Source organism: Tachyglossus aculeatus, chromosome 8 (assembly GCF_015852505.1).
Source record: "Tachyglossus aculeatus isolate mTacAcu1 chromosome 8, mTacAcu1.pri, whole genome shotgun sequence".
NCBI classification, from domain to species: domain Eukaryota; kingdom Metazoa; phylum Chordata; class Mammalia; order Monotremata; family Tachyglossidae; genus Tachyglossus; species Tachyglossus aculeatus.
In genome coordinates this window covers 19,884,791-19,901,802 of record NC_052073.1, presented here as the reverse complement: position 1 = coordinate 19,901,802, position 17,012 = coordinate 19,884,791, and the positions used below count along the sequence as shown (strand labels likewise).

Sequence of the window (17,012 nt, the reverse complement as noted above, 5' to 3'; positions counted from 1 at the left end):
TCAGTTTAGGGCTTAGGAAAATATCACTGAAATGCCACAGAGATTATGAACATGGCCTGACCTTTTCAAGACTACGATAGAATGGTAAAAATTTGTGGTGCTTTTTTTCTGAAGAGCATGTTATTGAAAAAAAATAAAAAGCTGTAATATTGCTCAAAGTATCATATTTTTCTGCTATGTGGCAAAGGAGTAATATAAAGTATACGCAGGAGGAAAAAGAGGATAAGGTGGTTTCAGTATTCCACCACTGACCATTTTTATGATTTAAACCCCGAGACAGAAAATTAATTTCTACTAAACATTTCCTTTACTATTTTAATTCAACCAAAATAACATCCAGAATCTAAGAGCTCACCTAATTTAAACCCTACTGTTTCCTAATGGGTAATTATTAAACACAGGAATAGAGGAGCTTTGAACAATTCACTCGTTAACAAAGAAGCCATTAAATAAACACATCGAATTTAAGTGTCAATCTACTTCGTTTCAAAACGACAAGAGGACAGATTGTCTTTGTGCCTTTTTATTGAGTAGTCAAGCCTTTAGCAAAGTTGTAATTCAACCAATATTTGGAGCCAGTTTCATTTACCAGTTTAAACATGTTGGTCAAACTTTCCCCAACCCTGTCATTGTTGGGATGATCCGCAAATTCAAAAATAATAATAAAAAGAACTGCTACAAATTTTCAATATTCTAGCATATAAAATCGAGCAACTGGTATCACAAAATATTGATACGAGCTTAAAACAAAAATTGCTCAGAAAAAATACAACACAAGATTAAACTTTTGCAATATTATTTCCATATAAAACACTAGTAAAATATTTCTCTTAAAAATTAAATAGTGAAATTCCAAAGTAATTATATACACTATTACAGTACAAGTTGAAGGAGGCAAAATGTTCAGTTTACGGTGTCTCTGATGGCTAGAAGAGAAATCCTGTGTGGCACTAGAAGGTCGTGTATTCAAGGTCCTTTTCTTATGAAACATTCATTCTGGAAATGCTAATATCCTTACTTTAAGTCCACTCTGGTTTGCAATTGAAAAAATAAAAATAACTGCATCTCCAAGGAGAGTTGTAGTTACTTCAGGGGGGTGAAAAAAAGAAAATATTTTGTTCCGTTAATCAGTGCTCCCTTTTATTGCTTCTACCTAAGAGACAGAGATAAGGACAGCACTGCTCTGCCAGGACGGAAGCCTACGGTTAGAAATAGCTTCCTTTTAAGTCTACCTTGTTCACTGTGGTAATTTACTCTAGTTAAAGGAATAATTTTGTCCACAGTGCCCCAAAAGATATATTAACCATCAAGGAGGAAAAAATGAGAATTTTTAATAAATAATCAAGTCTTTTAAGAGATGAGTCTCCTTGATCCCAGCAACTATGGGCTTGAAGCTTCATTTCTGGAACACACAGGATATGCATCTTATAATGGTTGCTTATAATTTCAAAGACCTAAGTATACTCTAGCAAAACTGCCATTTCCTCCCTGGTATCCTGAGTATTCAGTTATCAGCTATATTTTCAGCAATCACTACCATATGAGATAGGTTCACCTGCACCTTATCTTGAATCACCCTAACAATTCATTTTGTTTCTTTTCTACTCTGTGCTAAATTTTAATATTCACTACTGCCTTGCACAGCAGATTTTCTATGTTCTGCGCCTTTTGGCTGCACTTGGACTGGAAGGGTTGCTGTTTGCATTTAAGACTTTTTCTGTGACTCGATTGCGTTTCCTCTTGTCTGCTCCTTCTTTGGACCCAGTATCAGATGAACTCCTTTCTTTCTCTTTGCCGCTGGACTTTTCAGCTGCTTTTCCTAAGTTTCCTGAAGGTGTGTAAACTGAAAGATGATTAAAACAATCTAGCTCAAATTACAAATAAAACAAAAAAGATTTATCATGAAAAAAAGATACTTTCAATATCTGTGACCTTCTGAAAGTAATTAGTCACCTTCACATCTGCGATTCGGATTGTTCAAACATCTACACGTAATCGCCAGGAGACAGTACTTTCTTCACACACATTGAAGAAGTAATCTAATTAAAATGCCTATGTCCTTCTTACCTTTTCCTTTTTCCAACAGAAGTCTTAGTCTGATATTTCAAAGGACACGACAACAAAATAGCCTCTCTTTTTGTAGCAGAGGGCACCGTAGTAGTAGTCATCTGATTGCTAAAGTTGGCTTTGCCTACAAAGCTGCCGCTGCCCGAATATTTTCTACTTGTTTTAGAAAGTCATAATAAAGTGCCTAGATTCCATTACAGTAAAAGCTTTGTCATCAGGGCGGAGGAAGCAGGGCTGTCAGGAGGACCACTCCCAGGAAGGAGCTTTCCCTAGGTCAAACAGAGGAGCACCTTGACCTGTATGGGAGATGAAAGCGGCACAACAGCCCGGCTAAGATATGGGGAAAGCTTTTACAGAAGCTGTAGGGGATTTGCAGGTGGCTGAACTTCATCAGGTCTCTTCCCTATCACAACAAAGTACCGACGAATCAAACTCCTGGTACCGAGGAGGCTTCCCCACCAGGGAATCAATCTTCCAAGCTTGCTGTGGTACTCGGGGGTGTTCAGAAATGTGGTTACAAGAGCTTTACTGGTTGGAAAAGTGTTGGATAACAAAGCTTTTACAGTGCAATAACATTACACATATTACTGTAACTCAATTAAGCTCAAAACTACTACACCTAACAGACGGAACTCAGTTAACATTGCACTTTTCAAAGGTATTTCTCAGTGATAAGGCTTTTGAAAAACTGGTTAACTATCAAAAGGAATTCATTCTCTAGAAAATAGTTTAAGGTAGATCAAACTTTGATCCTAAACTTCTGGGCAGAATGTATTGTCTCCTGCACAAGCTTGGTGAAAGTATAAAACAGTTCACATGGTTACCATCTTCAGTGCCAGTGTGTGGCTCCAGCTCTTCTTTTATCTCTTCCTTCATCTCTTCTTCAATCACTACTTTTCCTGTTAAAACGACCATTAGGCAAACGATTGAAGATTATGAATCCTAAACAACCCACACATCCTTTACCTGGGCCCCTTACAAACATTCACATTATGCTAGAGAAGAGGCAGAGTACCTCCAAATTCAGGTGGGTCCTTTCTCAGAATTTTCTGCTATTTCAACAGGTGAAAGAACTAAATCAGTAATATTCCAAACAAGGAATAAATGCAATTGTCCATTTATAGATAATTTTTTTGAGGGGCAGGGGGGTGTCTGTCCAATGAATAGCTGGATTTTAAAATGTTTCAAAAGCTTATTTATAATAGACCATTTCTTAAATCTACTTCCTAAGAAGTTCCATATGAACATATCAAAGAGAAATATAATTATTGACCTTCAATAAGAGTGCTACACACATGAAATTAGTAGAGTGCCCATAAGAAATGCCATACTGCATCAGGTTGTGGTCCATCCAGTCCAGAGTTTTGTCTGACAGTATCAAAGAATACTTGGAGAAACTAGGTGATGATTTCCATCTTTACATAAATCCTCATGGCAAGGGATGGGCCACCCCAAATCACTAAATATGCTTTCTATTAACCCATTATGGGATTTTCATCCATAAATCTCTTTGAACATGCTTATATTTTCTGCTTGCACAAGTTCCTGAGATAACTTCCGCAGGCTAGGTATTGACACCTATCTACTTGTTTCCGTTTCTTTTGTCTGTCTCCCCCCTTCTAGACTGTGAGCCCACTGTTGGGTATGGTCCGTCTCTATATGTTGCCGATTTGTACTTCCCAAGTGCTTAGTACAGTGCTTTGCATACAGTAAGTGCTCACTAAATACAATTGAATGAATGCTTACTACTTGCTGTTTGAAAAAATCTATTTTGAGCCTTCCACCTTCATGTGGCAGCAGTGCGGTCTAATGGCTACAGCCTGGACCCCGGAGTCAGAAGGACCTGGGTTTTAATCCCAGCTCTGCCACATATCTGCTGTGTGGCCTTGGGCAAGTCATGTATCTTCTCTGTGTTTCAGATACCTCATCTGTCAAATGGGGATTAAGACTATGAGCCCCAAGTGGGACAGCGACTGTGTCTGACTTGATTACCTTGTATCTATTCCAGTGCTTAAAACAGTGCTTGGCACATAGAAAGCGCTTAGCAAATACTATTATTAGTAGTATTAAATTGATGCCTCCCTTGACCTGGTAATGTGGTACTTGCTGAATCATCGTTTCAGGTGTACATTCTGGGATCTTGCATCTCCTCTCAGCCTTCATCTTTTCAGACCGAAAAGTCCTTATCTTTTTCATTCTAGCCTAATAGAATTGCTTTGTTTTTCCCCCCGTTTTAGACTGTGAGCCCACTGTTGGGTAGGGACTGTCTCTATATGTTGCCAACTTGTACTTCCCAAGTGCTTAGTACAGTGCTCTGCACACAGTAAGCGCACAGTAAATACGATTGATTGATTAATAGGGAAGTGGTTCAATCCCCCTGATCATTTTGGGTATTTCCTAATCTTTTCCAGGTCTGCCATATCCTAACTAAAACATGGTGATTTGATTTAATTTCAATAGTACAGGGGAGGGCATATCTTAGTTTTATTTAGTGGCAAAACTATGCATTTTGCCCTGGAAAGCTAATTTAAAAAATCCTTGATCATTTGGTTTATCTTCTCTCTTTTACCAAATTTAACTTGTTTTTACCATTTTTTTTATTTCAACATACAGGAAACAAAATACATGGCTGTTTTTGAAGCTGAAGTGAGAGAATTTAGAAATGCTATTTCAAAGTATGGATTTCAGACTTGCCAAAAGAATGGTGTTACTTTTCAAGGTTAGAATAAATGTCCCAAGATGAGATGAAATAAGTCAGAGGGCACGTTTCTTCAACACTTAGGCTGGAAGCAGTTTCAAAGCCAATGTGTAAAATTGCTTTTATTGCAAAAGGAAATGCTAGGTAGTATAATTGCAAAAGAACTGGATATCAAAGCACACACTCCAAAGGAGGATTTTAGAGATTTACTCAAAAATTATTTGATTTTTTAGGTTAAGTATTGTATAAATAAAACCAATAGCAAAATAATCTTCAGTTTTGAATACCTAATACACAGAAACTCCACTTAGGGGTTGCTGTAAAACATGCATTATTTTTTTTTTAAAAAGCACGCACATTTTAATGTCTTTTTCTCAGGCCTTAATTACCAAGGCTACTGATATGGAACACAGGATTTAGGCTGGCACATGATGCACTAGTTCAAAGGCTGAGCAAATGAAGCAATTTGTGATTCTCTAATCTGAACTCAACCAAATTTTTAACCTGGCATCAGCTCTTACCTTCTTTAACGTCTTGAATGATTTCTTCAGGAAGGATAAAATTCTTCTCTGAATTAGGGAATGGAAGAATCTCTGACTCATGCTGACATCAAATAAAGTACAATTTGTTTTTAAAGAAACAAAGAAAAAAGGTTTGTCAATAAGATTAAGCAAATCAAAATCTGTAAGAGCTAATGTATGGGCCTCTAACATGCAAGTTTACTCAGGCAGATGATAGCTGGATCCCAGAAGTCTGGAGACGGAGGAACTGTATAAACTATATGATTTTAATAATATATAGTAAACAACTTTACAAACTCTAGATTATGTTGAAATGAATGTTATGTTGGAGTCAATCATCCTCTTCCCTTGCCAGAAAAGTTTACCTGAGGCACTGAACAGGACAAGAAAAAAAAATAAATAAAGAAACTTACACGGTAATCGATGGCCAAGCAGCCCTGAGGAAAAAGCATGGGAGTGGGAGACAGGAATCCTGGGTTCTAGCTCCAGCTCTGCCACTGGCCTATTATGTGACCTTGGATAAATCACTTATCCTCTCTGTTCCTCAGCTGCTCCATCTGTAATATGGGGTAGATTACCAGATCTCCCTCCCTCTTAATTGCTTCCCTTATCTGAATTTATTTTAAAGTCTGTCTCTCCCACTATATTGTAAGATCCTTGAGGGCAGGAATCAGGTCTACTGACTCTACTGTACTCTCCCAAGTGCTTAGTACAGTGTTCTGCAAGCAGTAAGTGCTCACTAAATACCATTAATTGAATAACTGACTGGAATTGCAAACCCCGTGTAGTTCAGGGACTGTGTCCAACCTGGTAACTTTGAATCTATCCTGGGGTTTAGCATAGGGCAGCCTCTAAAGATATATGTCAGGGTAAGAGGTTCTTCATTTTACTATTTGGTGGGTCTTGAAAGAAGCAACAAAAATTAGAGTCAAAAACTGTAGAGAAGATAGGACTAAAAGATAATTTTTCTTTAAGCTTAAAAATGTTATTCATTTTTAGTCAGGGGCTTTGCCTAGAGAAGAACATCGGAACCTTTGGAAACAGCTACCAAAGGAGTTTGTGCAATCTCTGTCACTGAAAAAAATCTTAAACACAGGAGCAACAATATCATTTTAGGTGAATTAGGCACAGATCTTTGTGAGGCACTGGGGGCTGGTCTCTGGTCCCTTCTGGATTTGTGATATAAATGCAATAAGCTACATGGACCAATATTAGCATGTTATCAAACAACCAATTGTATTTGAGTGTTTAGTGTGTACAGAGCACTGAACTAAGCTCTTGGGATTGTGCAATATAATAAGAGTTGGTAGACATGATCCCTGCCCACAAGTTTACAGCCTAAATGTGGAAAAATAAAATAAATTACAGATGCGTACATAAGTGCTTTGGAGCTGAGCTTAAGGTGACTATCAAATGCTTAAAGGATACAAATCCATTTGGAAGGATGATGCAGAAGGGAGAGGGAGTAGGGCAAAATAAGGGTTTAGTCAGGGAAGGCCTTTTGGAGGAGATGTGATTTTAATAAGGCTGTGCTTGGCCCCATAAAAGTGAGAGCCCCTCAGGGCTCACTCCCATGCCTCACCAGATAAGTTAAAGAACATTAAGACTTGTAAGATATGGGTGCAAGTTTACTCAAACATTTTCAACTTTACTTGCAAAGCATGATTTTTAACCCTTTTCTCAATTTTAATTTCTAGGTATCTAATATATACTGGCGTGTACATCAAATAGTAAAATAATGCAGGCAAGCAGGACAACTCCACTTTGAATAAAAACACCACTTTTAAATGCGAACAGCAAGTACAGTTTAAATCCTTGGGCTCAGGAGATTACATCTAAGCAGCCATTGGGAGTTTTCCATAGCGTGGAGGAGCACAGGGCTCAAAAAGAAATAATCCCAAGTATTCTTTACTCGGAAAAGCCTAGGCCCACCCACATGGTTGGGATGTGGAAATGTAATTCCTTACCAATGCTTGCATGTCATACATTGTACTCAGATGGTCCCAGATGACTTTGGAGGAAATCTGACGTCCAATATTCTGACTGAATTTATCCCGAATGCAGATCATGTGGAAGTGACGGTTCACACCTGTGGTAGGGAAGACCAACAGAGAAATTCCACCTGCAATGACCTTTACTTCTCTTTTGCTTCTACCACCAGGGACATCTTGGCTCAAATCAGGGGAAATGGGGATAAGCTGTTTATGTAAATCCCCAAGTTAAGAGTATCACATTTCCTCCAGGATGCTTTCCCTGACTGTTCTCATCTCCCCAATACTACATAACCAGTGTACTTGAGTCATCACCCTCTAAGCATTTAGGTACTCTCCACACAGCACTTTCATAGATATCTTTAAACTCGGTTCCTTCCCCTAACTGTAATTTATTTTAGTGTCTGTCTACCCAGCTAGATTGTGATGGCAGGGATGGTATCTACTTTATTGCACTCTACCATGCACGTAGTACAGTGCTCTGCACACAGTATGTGCTCAATCAATATCATTGGTCGACTGATTCCAAATGCTTAGTGTAGTGCTCTGCACACATTACTGACTGATTCCAAATGCTTAAGACACTTGTCTGACACCAAGTGCTCAATCAATACCATTGATTACTTGATTCCAAATGTTTAGTACAGCATCCTGCATACAGTAAGCACTCAGTTGATACTGATTGATTGAAGGGTCCACAAGAATACTTGCTATCTTTTCTGGCCTAGTGGATAGAGTATGGGCCTGGGAGTCAGACAGCATGGCTCAGTGGAAAGAGCACGGGCTTTGGAGTCAGTGGTCATGGGTTCAAATCCCGGCTCTGCCAACTGTCAGCTGTGTGACTTTGGGCAAGTCACTTACCTTCTTTATGCCTCACTTACCTCATCTGTAAAATGGGGATTGACTGTGAGCCCCCTGGGACAACCTGATCACCTTGTAGCCTGCCCTGCGTTTAGAACAGTGCTTTGCACATAGGAAGTGCTTAACAAATGCCATTATCATTATGATTATTATCTAATTCCGGCTCTGCCACTTTCTTGCTGTGTGACCATGGGCAGTCACTTAACATCTCTGTGCCTCAGTAACCTCATCTGTAAAACGGGGATTGAGACTGGGAGCCCCATGGGGAACATGGACTTTGCCCAGGCTGATTATCCTGTATGTATCCCAGCGCTTACTGCAGTGCTTGGCACATACTAAGCACTTAACAAATACCACAATTATTATTACTACTAATAATAAAAAGGAGGAGTCAGGCAAGAGAGCCTTCCTGCAGGATGAAAGGGCCTTGGGGGAAAGGGCCCAAGGAGAGAGGGGGCCACTGTCAGAGGGGCCCATGGGCTTTGGGGACTTGTCAGAGGGGTCGTGGCCTGAGGGGGTCGTTGTCAGAGGAGGTCATGGGCTGAGGGGGTCGTTGTCAGAGAAGGCCATGGCTGAGGGGGTCGTTGTCAGAGAAGGCCATGGCTGAGGGGGTCATTGTCAGAGGAGGCCATGGGCTGAGGGGGTCGTTGTCAGAGGGGGCCATGGGCTGAGGGGGTCGTTGTCAGAGGGGGCCATGGGCTTAGAACACTGCTTTGCACATAGTAAGTGCTTAATAAATGCCGTCATTATTATTATGGGCTGAGGGGGGTCATTGTCAGAGGAGGTCATGGGCTCAGACTATCGCTGAGGGGGCCATGGGCTGAGGGGGGGGGTCGTTGTCAGGGAGGGCCATGGCCGAGGGGGTCGTTGTCAGAGGAGGCCATGGGCTCAGACTATCGCTAAGGGGGCCATGGGCTGGGGGGGGGGGGTCGTTGTCAGGGAGGGCCATGGCCGAGGGGGTCGTTGTCAGAGGAGGTCATGGGCGAGGGGGTCGTTGTCAGAGGAGGCCACGGGCGAGGGGGTCGTTGTCAGAGGGGGCCATGGGCTGAGGGGGTCGTTGTCAGAGGGGGCCATGGGCTGAGGGGGTCGTTGTCAGAGGGGGCCTGTGAGCCCAATGTTGGGTAGGGACTGTGTCTATATGTTGCCAATTTGTACTTCCCAAGTGCTTAGTACAGTGCTCTGCACATAGTAAGCGCTCAATAAATACGACTGAGGATGAGGATGAGGAGGGGCCATGGGCTGAGGGGGTCGTTGTCAGAGGGGGTCATGGGCTGAGGGGGCCATGGGCTTAGAACAGTGCTGTGCACATAGTAAACGCTTAATAAATGCCATCATTATTATTATGGGCTGAGAGGGGTCACTGTCAGAGGAGGCCATGGGCTGAGGGGGGTCATTGTCAGAGGAGGCCATGGGCTGAGACAATCGCTGAGGGGCGTTGTTGTCAGGGAGGGCCAGGGCCGAGGGGGTCGTTGTCAGAGGAGGCCACGGCTGAGGGGGCTGTTGTCAGAGAGGGCCGTGGGATAAGGGGGTCGCTGCCAGAGGAAGCCATGGGCTGAGGGGCTCGTTGTCAGCGGGGGCCGTGGGCTGAGGGCGTCGTTGTCACCGGGGGCCGTGGGCTGCGGGGGTCGTTGTCAGCAGGGGCCGGACGGTGGCCACCGGTCCCCCCTGCCAATCCAGAACGGAGAGGCCGGGCTGGAAATCGTCCCCTCCGCGCCCGGCCCCCCTCGCTCCGCGTTCCCCGCGCCTCCGGCCGCCGCGCTCACTACTCGAGCCCGAGGCTCGGCGCGGCCTCCACCGTCTCCTCGCCGCTCCCTCTCACCGACAGGCTTGTGGCCCAGCATGGCGTGAAAAAGGCAAACTTCCACCTCGGGGCTCCACACCACCGGCTCCTCGGCCGGGCCCGACGCCGCCTCGGCCGGGGTTTTCTCGGCGCCGCTGGCCTCCGCTTCGCCCATGGTTCCCCGGCCGCCGAGAGACGCCGAGCGCCGGCGCTTCTGTGCGGGGCCGCGGCGCCCCCTGGCGGCCGGCCGCCCCCCCGCCGCGCGGCGCCCCCTCGTGGCCGCTCCGCCCGGCGACGCTTCCCTTCTCCTCATTTCACGTGCCCTAACGTGCCTCGCAGGGTTCATCACATCCTCATCATTTACCCACACTCACTGGATTCATTTTAGGTTGAGCTGTCCCCTTGCAGGATGGTATTTTGGTCCCTACCTTCGTTATTAATAATAATAATAATTTTGACATCCTGTTAATAATAATAATAATAATAATGGCATTTATTAAGCGCTTACTATGTGCAAAGCACTGTTCTAAGCACTGTTAGAGAAGTTAAGTGACTTGCCCAAGATCACACAGCAGACATGTGGTGGAGTCGGGATTCGAACCCATGACCTCTGACTCCAAAGCCCTCCTGTTATGTTAGAGAGGCAGTGTTGCTCAGTGGAAAAGAGCGTGGCTTTGGAGTCAGAGGTCACGGGTTCGAATCCCGGCTCCACCAATTGTCAGCTGTGTGACTTTGGGCAAGTCACTTCACTTCTCTGGGCCGCAGTTACCTCATCTGTAAAATGGGGATTAAGACTGTGAGCCCCCCCGTAGGACAACCTGATCACCTTGTAACCTCCCCAGCGCTTAGAACGGTGCTTTGCACCTAGTAAGCACTTAATAAATGCCATCATCATCATCAAAAGAGCACAGGCTTTGGAGTCAGAGGTCATGGGTTCAAATCCCCGCTCCTTAATTGTCAGCTGTGTGACTTTGGGCAAGTCACTTCACTTCTCTGCGCCTCAGTTACCTCGTCTGTAAAATGGGGATTAACATTGTGAGCCCTCCGTGGGACAACCTGATCACCTTGTAACCTCCCCAGCGCTTAGAACAGTGCTTTGCACATGTTAAAGAGGCAGTGTGGCTCAGTGGCAAGAGCATGGGCTTTGGAGTCAGAGGCCACGGGTTCAAATCCCGGCTCCACCAATTGTTAGCTGTGTGACTTTGGGCAAGTCACTTCACTTCTCTGTGCCTCAGTTACCTCATCTGTAAAATGGGGATTAACACTGTGAGCCCCCCGTGGGACAACCTGATCACCTTGTAACCTCCCCAGTGCTTAGAACAGTGCTTTGCACATAGTAAGCGCTTAATAAATACCATCATTATTATTATTATGTGCTCAGCACTGGGGTAAATACAGTACAGTCAGATCTAACACAGTCCCTGTTCCACTTTGGGCCTCCCAGTCTTAACTGAACAGCTAGTTTACAGTTGAGGAAACCGAGGCCCAGAGAAGTTAAGTGATTTATCCGAGGTCACAAAGATACAAGCAGCAGAGCCATTATTAGAATCCATGTCTCCTGTCTCTCTCACTTTCCCTCAGGCCATGCTGTTTGCAAACCAAAACCATGAATATCAGTGAGGATTCATGAAGCGCTGCTTCAAATCAATATGAATTTTTGAGAAGTAGCATGCCCTAGTGAAAGAGCATGGGCCTGAGAGTGAAAGGACCTGGTTTTTAATCCTGGCTCTGCCACATGCTTACTGTGTGAACTTGCACAAATCACTTTACTTCTCTTAGTTTTTTAGGGTGTGCCAAGTTACAGCTTAGGGTTTACAGAATGCAGTGGAAGCAGGAAGCATTCATTCTTTCATTCAGTCATATTTATTGAGCGCTTATGTGTGCAGAACACTGTACTAAGCGCTTGGGAAGTAGGTTGTGGGTTGAGGAAGAATAAGGAACTCAGTGGAATTAGGGGAAAGGGAAAAATGGTGCGATGATAACACTAAAATGGGAGGTGGGAGTCACACTGAGCATCCTGGTAGAAAAGCCCAAGATAAAACACAGGGAATTGTTTATTACTATGTAACAGTTTAGCTGAATCAGACCTAAAAGAAGTAAAAAGTAATGCAAATATATAGGATATCCCTACCAAATATTATGGTTCCTGATCCTTCACCAATATATCCCACTACAGCTGCCTCACACTTTCTCCCAGAACTTTTCCTCTTGAACTAGATTGTATACTCCTTGAGGCTAGGGATTGTGTTTACAGATTAATTGCATTGTGCTCTCCCAAGTGCTTAGTAACAGTGTTCTGCACTCAGTAAGCATTCAATAAATACCATTGATTGATTGATTGATTGATTATGTTGCTTAGACCACTACCTGCTCCTGCAGTCTTTTTCTAACTTAAAATCTGAATATCTCTTTGCAGCTTGTCAATTATGAACACAGACCACACTTAGGAGACAAAAACAGAGTATTAAGTTGTGATTTATAGGGCCAAAGTGAAGAAAATTGATAGATTAGTCTGTGAATTGATCAATGGAGAAAACCAAGATAATTCAAGAGAAAAATATTTATCTAGATCGATCAATCAATCAATCATATTTATTGAGTGCTTACTGTGTGCAGAGCACTGTACTAAGCGCTTGGGAAGTACAAGTTGGCAACATATAGAGACAGTCCCTACCAACAGTGGGCTCACAGTCTAAAAGGGGTAGACAGAGAACAAAACCAAACATACTAACAAAATGAAATAAATAGAATAGATATGTACAAGTAAAATAAATAAATAGAATAATAAATATGTACAGACATATATACATATATACAGGTGCTGTGGGGAAGGGAAGGAGGTTAGATGGGGGGGATGGAGAGGGGGACGAGGGGGAGAGGAAGGAAAGGGCTCAGTCTGGGAAGGCCTCCTGGAGGAGGTGAGCTCTCAGTAGGGCCTTGAAGGAAGAGAGCTAGAGGTGTCTTAATATTTCATTTCACTGAGCTAAAGACATTACCTAGATGAGGAATAGGCAAAAAGAACAGACAATACTGCAGAAATTCTAGTTCACTAAATTATTTTAAGATTCCTTAACTATTTTTCAAATTTCGATTGTCTCACTGGCCGCTTTTTAGTCTTAATTTTGGTGAAATCCACACCACACTTAAAATGGCACTCTAACATTGTAATATGTCACTTTGATCTTCTGCATAATAATGACTATTATTGTGTGGGAGTGATTGTGTCATTCAACTTACCTATTTTTATGATACTGTATAAGCCGCAAGTTTAGAATCCTCATACTGAAAGAAATGGTAGAGATATTTTCTGGAGAAAAAAAGGGAAATCTTAAAAAGATGGCAAAGCTTAAATTAAAAAATGAAAAGAAGAGAAAAGTACCTGGCTTTGTGCCTAAATCACAAAAGCAGCAGCCAAAATATTCAAAGTGGCCACTGCACTGTCTATCCTCACGTTGGGCAGAAAAATTCCCTGGGATGAAAAAAATGGACTTGACCGAACTGTCCTAGCAAGAGAAATCTGGTCAGTGGACCCTTACTGGGAAAATTTAAAGCAGATTTTTTTCCCACTTGTCTACGATTTCTAGCTACTTGGTCCTTTTTATGCCATAGTGTAACTGGGCCATTGCCCACCTTATTGGATAGCATATTGAAGTAATTTTGTGACATTTCTTGTATCCCAAGGGCATGCTATAAATTAGGTATTCCTGCAAGTGGAATATTTATTTTAATAGTGAAAAGCTGGATCCTTCTTTGTTCTGAGCACCACAGGTTGGCTCTAGTCTTTGTCTCCCCCCTACATTGTAAGCTTCTTGAAGGCAGGCATAATAGGGTCTACTCTCCCAAGAGATTAGTTTAGTACTGTCACAGAGAAAACACTCAGTATATATTATTGATTGATCTGTGGAACAGAATTACCCAGTTTCTGGTATTGTGGTATTGTATTTATTAATTTATTGAGGGCTCATGAGGCTTAATAAATTTCTCAGAAACTAAGCTCCAATGACAATGAATTATAGGAAGCACCATCCCCAGTCTCACGGACTTTAAAATGTGGGGAGAAGCGGGGAGATCAGAGGGAGTGAAGAGACAGTACCTTAGAAGAGTTCTATTTTCAAGAACATTTAATAGCGAAAAATCTAAAAAAAATCATAAAAATAATGTAGACAACCCAAGGATAAAATACACACCACTAAGTAAATAACAATTGTGGTATTTGTGAAGTGCTTACTATGTACTGAGCACTGTACTAAGGGCTTGGGAAGCTTGTTGTGGGTAGGGAATGTGTCTGTTTATTGTTGTATTGTACTCTCCCAAGTGCTCTGCACATAGTAAGCCCTCAATAAAGATGACTGACTGAATGAATGAATACAAGATAATCAGGTCTCACAATGGGATTTATAATCTAAGTGGGAGGGAGAACAGATATTGAATCCCCATTTTGAAGATGAGAGAACTGAGGCAAAAAGAAGTTAAGTGACTTGCCCAAGGTAACACAACAAATAAATGGTGTGGCCTAATGGATAGAACATGGCCCTGGGAGTCAGAAGGACCTTGTTTCTAAACCCAGCTCTGCCACATGTCTGCTCTGTGACCTCGGGCAAGTCACTTAACCTCTCTGGGACTCAGTTTCCTCATCTGTAAAAGGAGGTTCAAATACTCCTCTCCTTCCTTCATACTGTGAGCCCCACATGGTACAGGAAGTATGTCTGATCTGATTATCTTGCTTGTAGTCCAGGATTTGGCACAGTGCTTGCCACAGAGATAAGTACCCTCATTATTATTCTTGTTTATGAGGTAACTGGTGCTGAGATCTGTAGTTTCCTGGAGCATGTGCCCCTACTGGATTCTTTTAATGGCATTTAAGTGCTTACTATGTGCCAGGCACTGTACTAAGCGCTGGGGTATATACAAGGCTGTCAGGTTGGATACTGTCCCTGTCCCACATGGGGCTCACAGTCTTAATCCCCATTGTTCAGATGAACAATGCTAAACAAGCACTAGTACAGTGTTTTGCACACAGTAAGCACTCAATAAATATGACTGAATGAATGAATGAACTGAGGTACAGTAGTGAACTGACTTGCCCAAGGTCTCATAGCAGACAAGTGGCAGAACCAGAACTAGAACCCAGGTCCTTCTGGCTCCCAGACTCGTGGTCTATCCACTAGACCATGTTGCGTCTCACTGGATGGCAAACAAATCCTACTGGACCCATCTATGACACGGCCTGCTGAATTTAATAATTGGAGATTGCTCTTGGTTGAGAGAATCCTCCAAGTCACTTGGTATATTTAAATCTTGGAACTTGGAACTTTTGAAATTGTAAAAATAATTTCAAAGAATTTTGTGGGAGGAAGGAAACAAGGTAGGGTTTCCATAGTTTTGCAGTTTTCTTTTTCACTTTTATAACAGTGAGTACTCATAACCTAGTGCCTTTACGCAGTTTCAGTTATTTAAAGGGGCACATCGGCACTTTTTCCAGTTAAGCAGCAAACTGACATCTCAGGAGGTAAGAAGCAACTCCCAGCTTGAAGAGCTCAGAAATCTGCCAAGCTGTCATCTTTGTAAGCCTTCTAGTTTGAGTGGTGGGGGCTTAATGCTTCTGTCACTAGGTCCACTGCCTTTACAGCCCAATTATTGCTTCTGGGAGTATAATTTTAAAGCATATTGATTACCTTTCTTCTGGCCACCTCTCACAAACTTCTCCTGATCTCTTGAACACCTATAGAGTCTTAGCCAGGGCTCATCAAGTTGCCTTATCTACTTGTCAAAGTCGGTAAAACTGTTTGACTGGCAGTCACTAAAGTTATGATGAGTTAATAAGATGAGAAGAAGAGGCGTTGACTAAGGACATAAGCTAACAAAAACAAAAGATAAGCTCTCCTCTCCCTGCCCCCTCTGGTGCCCCCCACCCCCCAAAAAAAAAAGCATGCATAGACAAGAGGCTAAGAACTTCTGGTCAAAGGTAATTCTGTTCGGTGACTAAGCCAACATTAAATTGCTGAACTAAGTCCTGGTTATAGGCTTCTCTTTTTCTCTTAAAACCTCTTAAATACTCACAGTGGGAAGACAAAGCTAAGTTCCATGACTTAATACTTAGAAACTCAAAACTCACATAAACTCAGGAACTGTAGAGTTATCGTTGTCCATCATAAAGAGAAAGTAACAACTGACATTTGAATCAGTCAACAGCATTGTTTTTATCCAGTGCCTGCTGTGTGTAGAGCACTTAGGAGGGATTTGTTTTGGACTTGATGAGAGGGATTTTAGATTTGCAACCCAAGCTGCTCAGACCCTGCCTGACCTCGCTGCCAAGCCAGATTCCTCCGGTTTGGGTATTGGCAAGGGGAGCAGTTTGGTCTAGAGGAAAGAGCACAGGGTTGGAAGTCAGAAGACCTGAGTTCTAACCCTGGCTCCACCAGTTGTCAGTGGAATGACCTTGGGAAAATCACTTAACTTCTCTGTGCCTCAGTTCTTTTATCTGTAAAATGGGGATATAGAGTGTGTCTAACCTGATTATCCTGTAACTACTCTGGCGCTCAGTACAGTGTCTACCACATAGTAAACACTTAGCAAATACCATAATTTTTTTTTTAAAAAGTGGAAGTGGAAACATGTTTTCAAAGCAGTATTAACTTGATAGTGGACAGTGTGTATGGGCTGAAATTCCTTGAGTTTCCTGTCCAGTTCCTACTTTAAGTAGTGCTTCATGTTGGGCAGTGAGAATCTCTAAGCCTAACTGATCCTGATCTTGGCCCATTTTGGTACCATTTTCCTCTCTGTATCTCTTTCTCTACCTCTCCTTTTTTGCTGACCTGGTAACTATCTGTTTGAGATAAGGTATCATCACACCGTTGAGTGTTGTTCATTTGGTTGTCACTGGAAAAATTTGTGGGGCATCTCCTGCTGGACTGTACCCAGCCAGTATGAATCTGAAAACTGAAGCGGCATTGCCTGGACTAATGGAGAAAACATAGCCACTAAGTGCAGGGATGAATGGGGGCAAGGAAGCATCTGCCAGAGGAGACTTGCTGGAGTTGCTCTGGAGGTCTGAGAGTTCATTCATAGGACCATGACTGGAGAGAGAAGGATTG

General features: G+C 42.7%; 1 protein-coding gene across 1 annotated transcript; it reads right to left on the bottom strand.

Moving 5' to 3' along the window:
- Positions 1 to 507: 507 nt before the first annotated feature.
- On the bottom strand, positions 508 to 10,115 carry LOC119931622 (MRG domain binding protein). Its single transcript, XM_038750447.1, has 5 exons — positions 9,958 to 10,115; positions 7,254 to 7,375; positions 5,287 to 5,368; positions 2,892 to 2,966; positions 508 to 1,843 (listed from the first exon to the last, which is right to left on the bottom strand). Exons 1-5 carry the CDS (start codon positions 10,091 to 10,093, stop codon positions 1,653 to 1,655), a joined length of 606 nt encoding a protein of 201 aa, XP_038606375.1. The 5' UTR covers positions 10,094 to 10,115; the 3' UTR covers positions 508 to 1,652.
- Positions 10,116 to 17,012: the final 6,897 nt, after the last annotated feature.

Excerpts from the sequence above, each read along its gene's own strand:
- LOC119931622 (XM_038750447.1), bottom strand. The coding sequence starts at position 10,093 with ATGGGCGAAGCGGAGGCCAGCGGCGCCGAGAAAACCCCGGCCGAGGCG. Across the intron at positions 2,967-5,286 it reads CATTCAAGACGTTAAAGAAG|GAAAAGTAGTGATTGAAGAA; the intron begins GTAAGAGCTGAT and ends TCGTTTTAACAG. Across the intron at positions 1,844-2,891 it reads ACACACTGGCACTGAAGATG|TTTACACACCTTCAGGAAAC; the intron begins GTAACCATGTGA and ends ATCATCTTTCAG.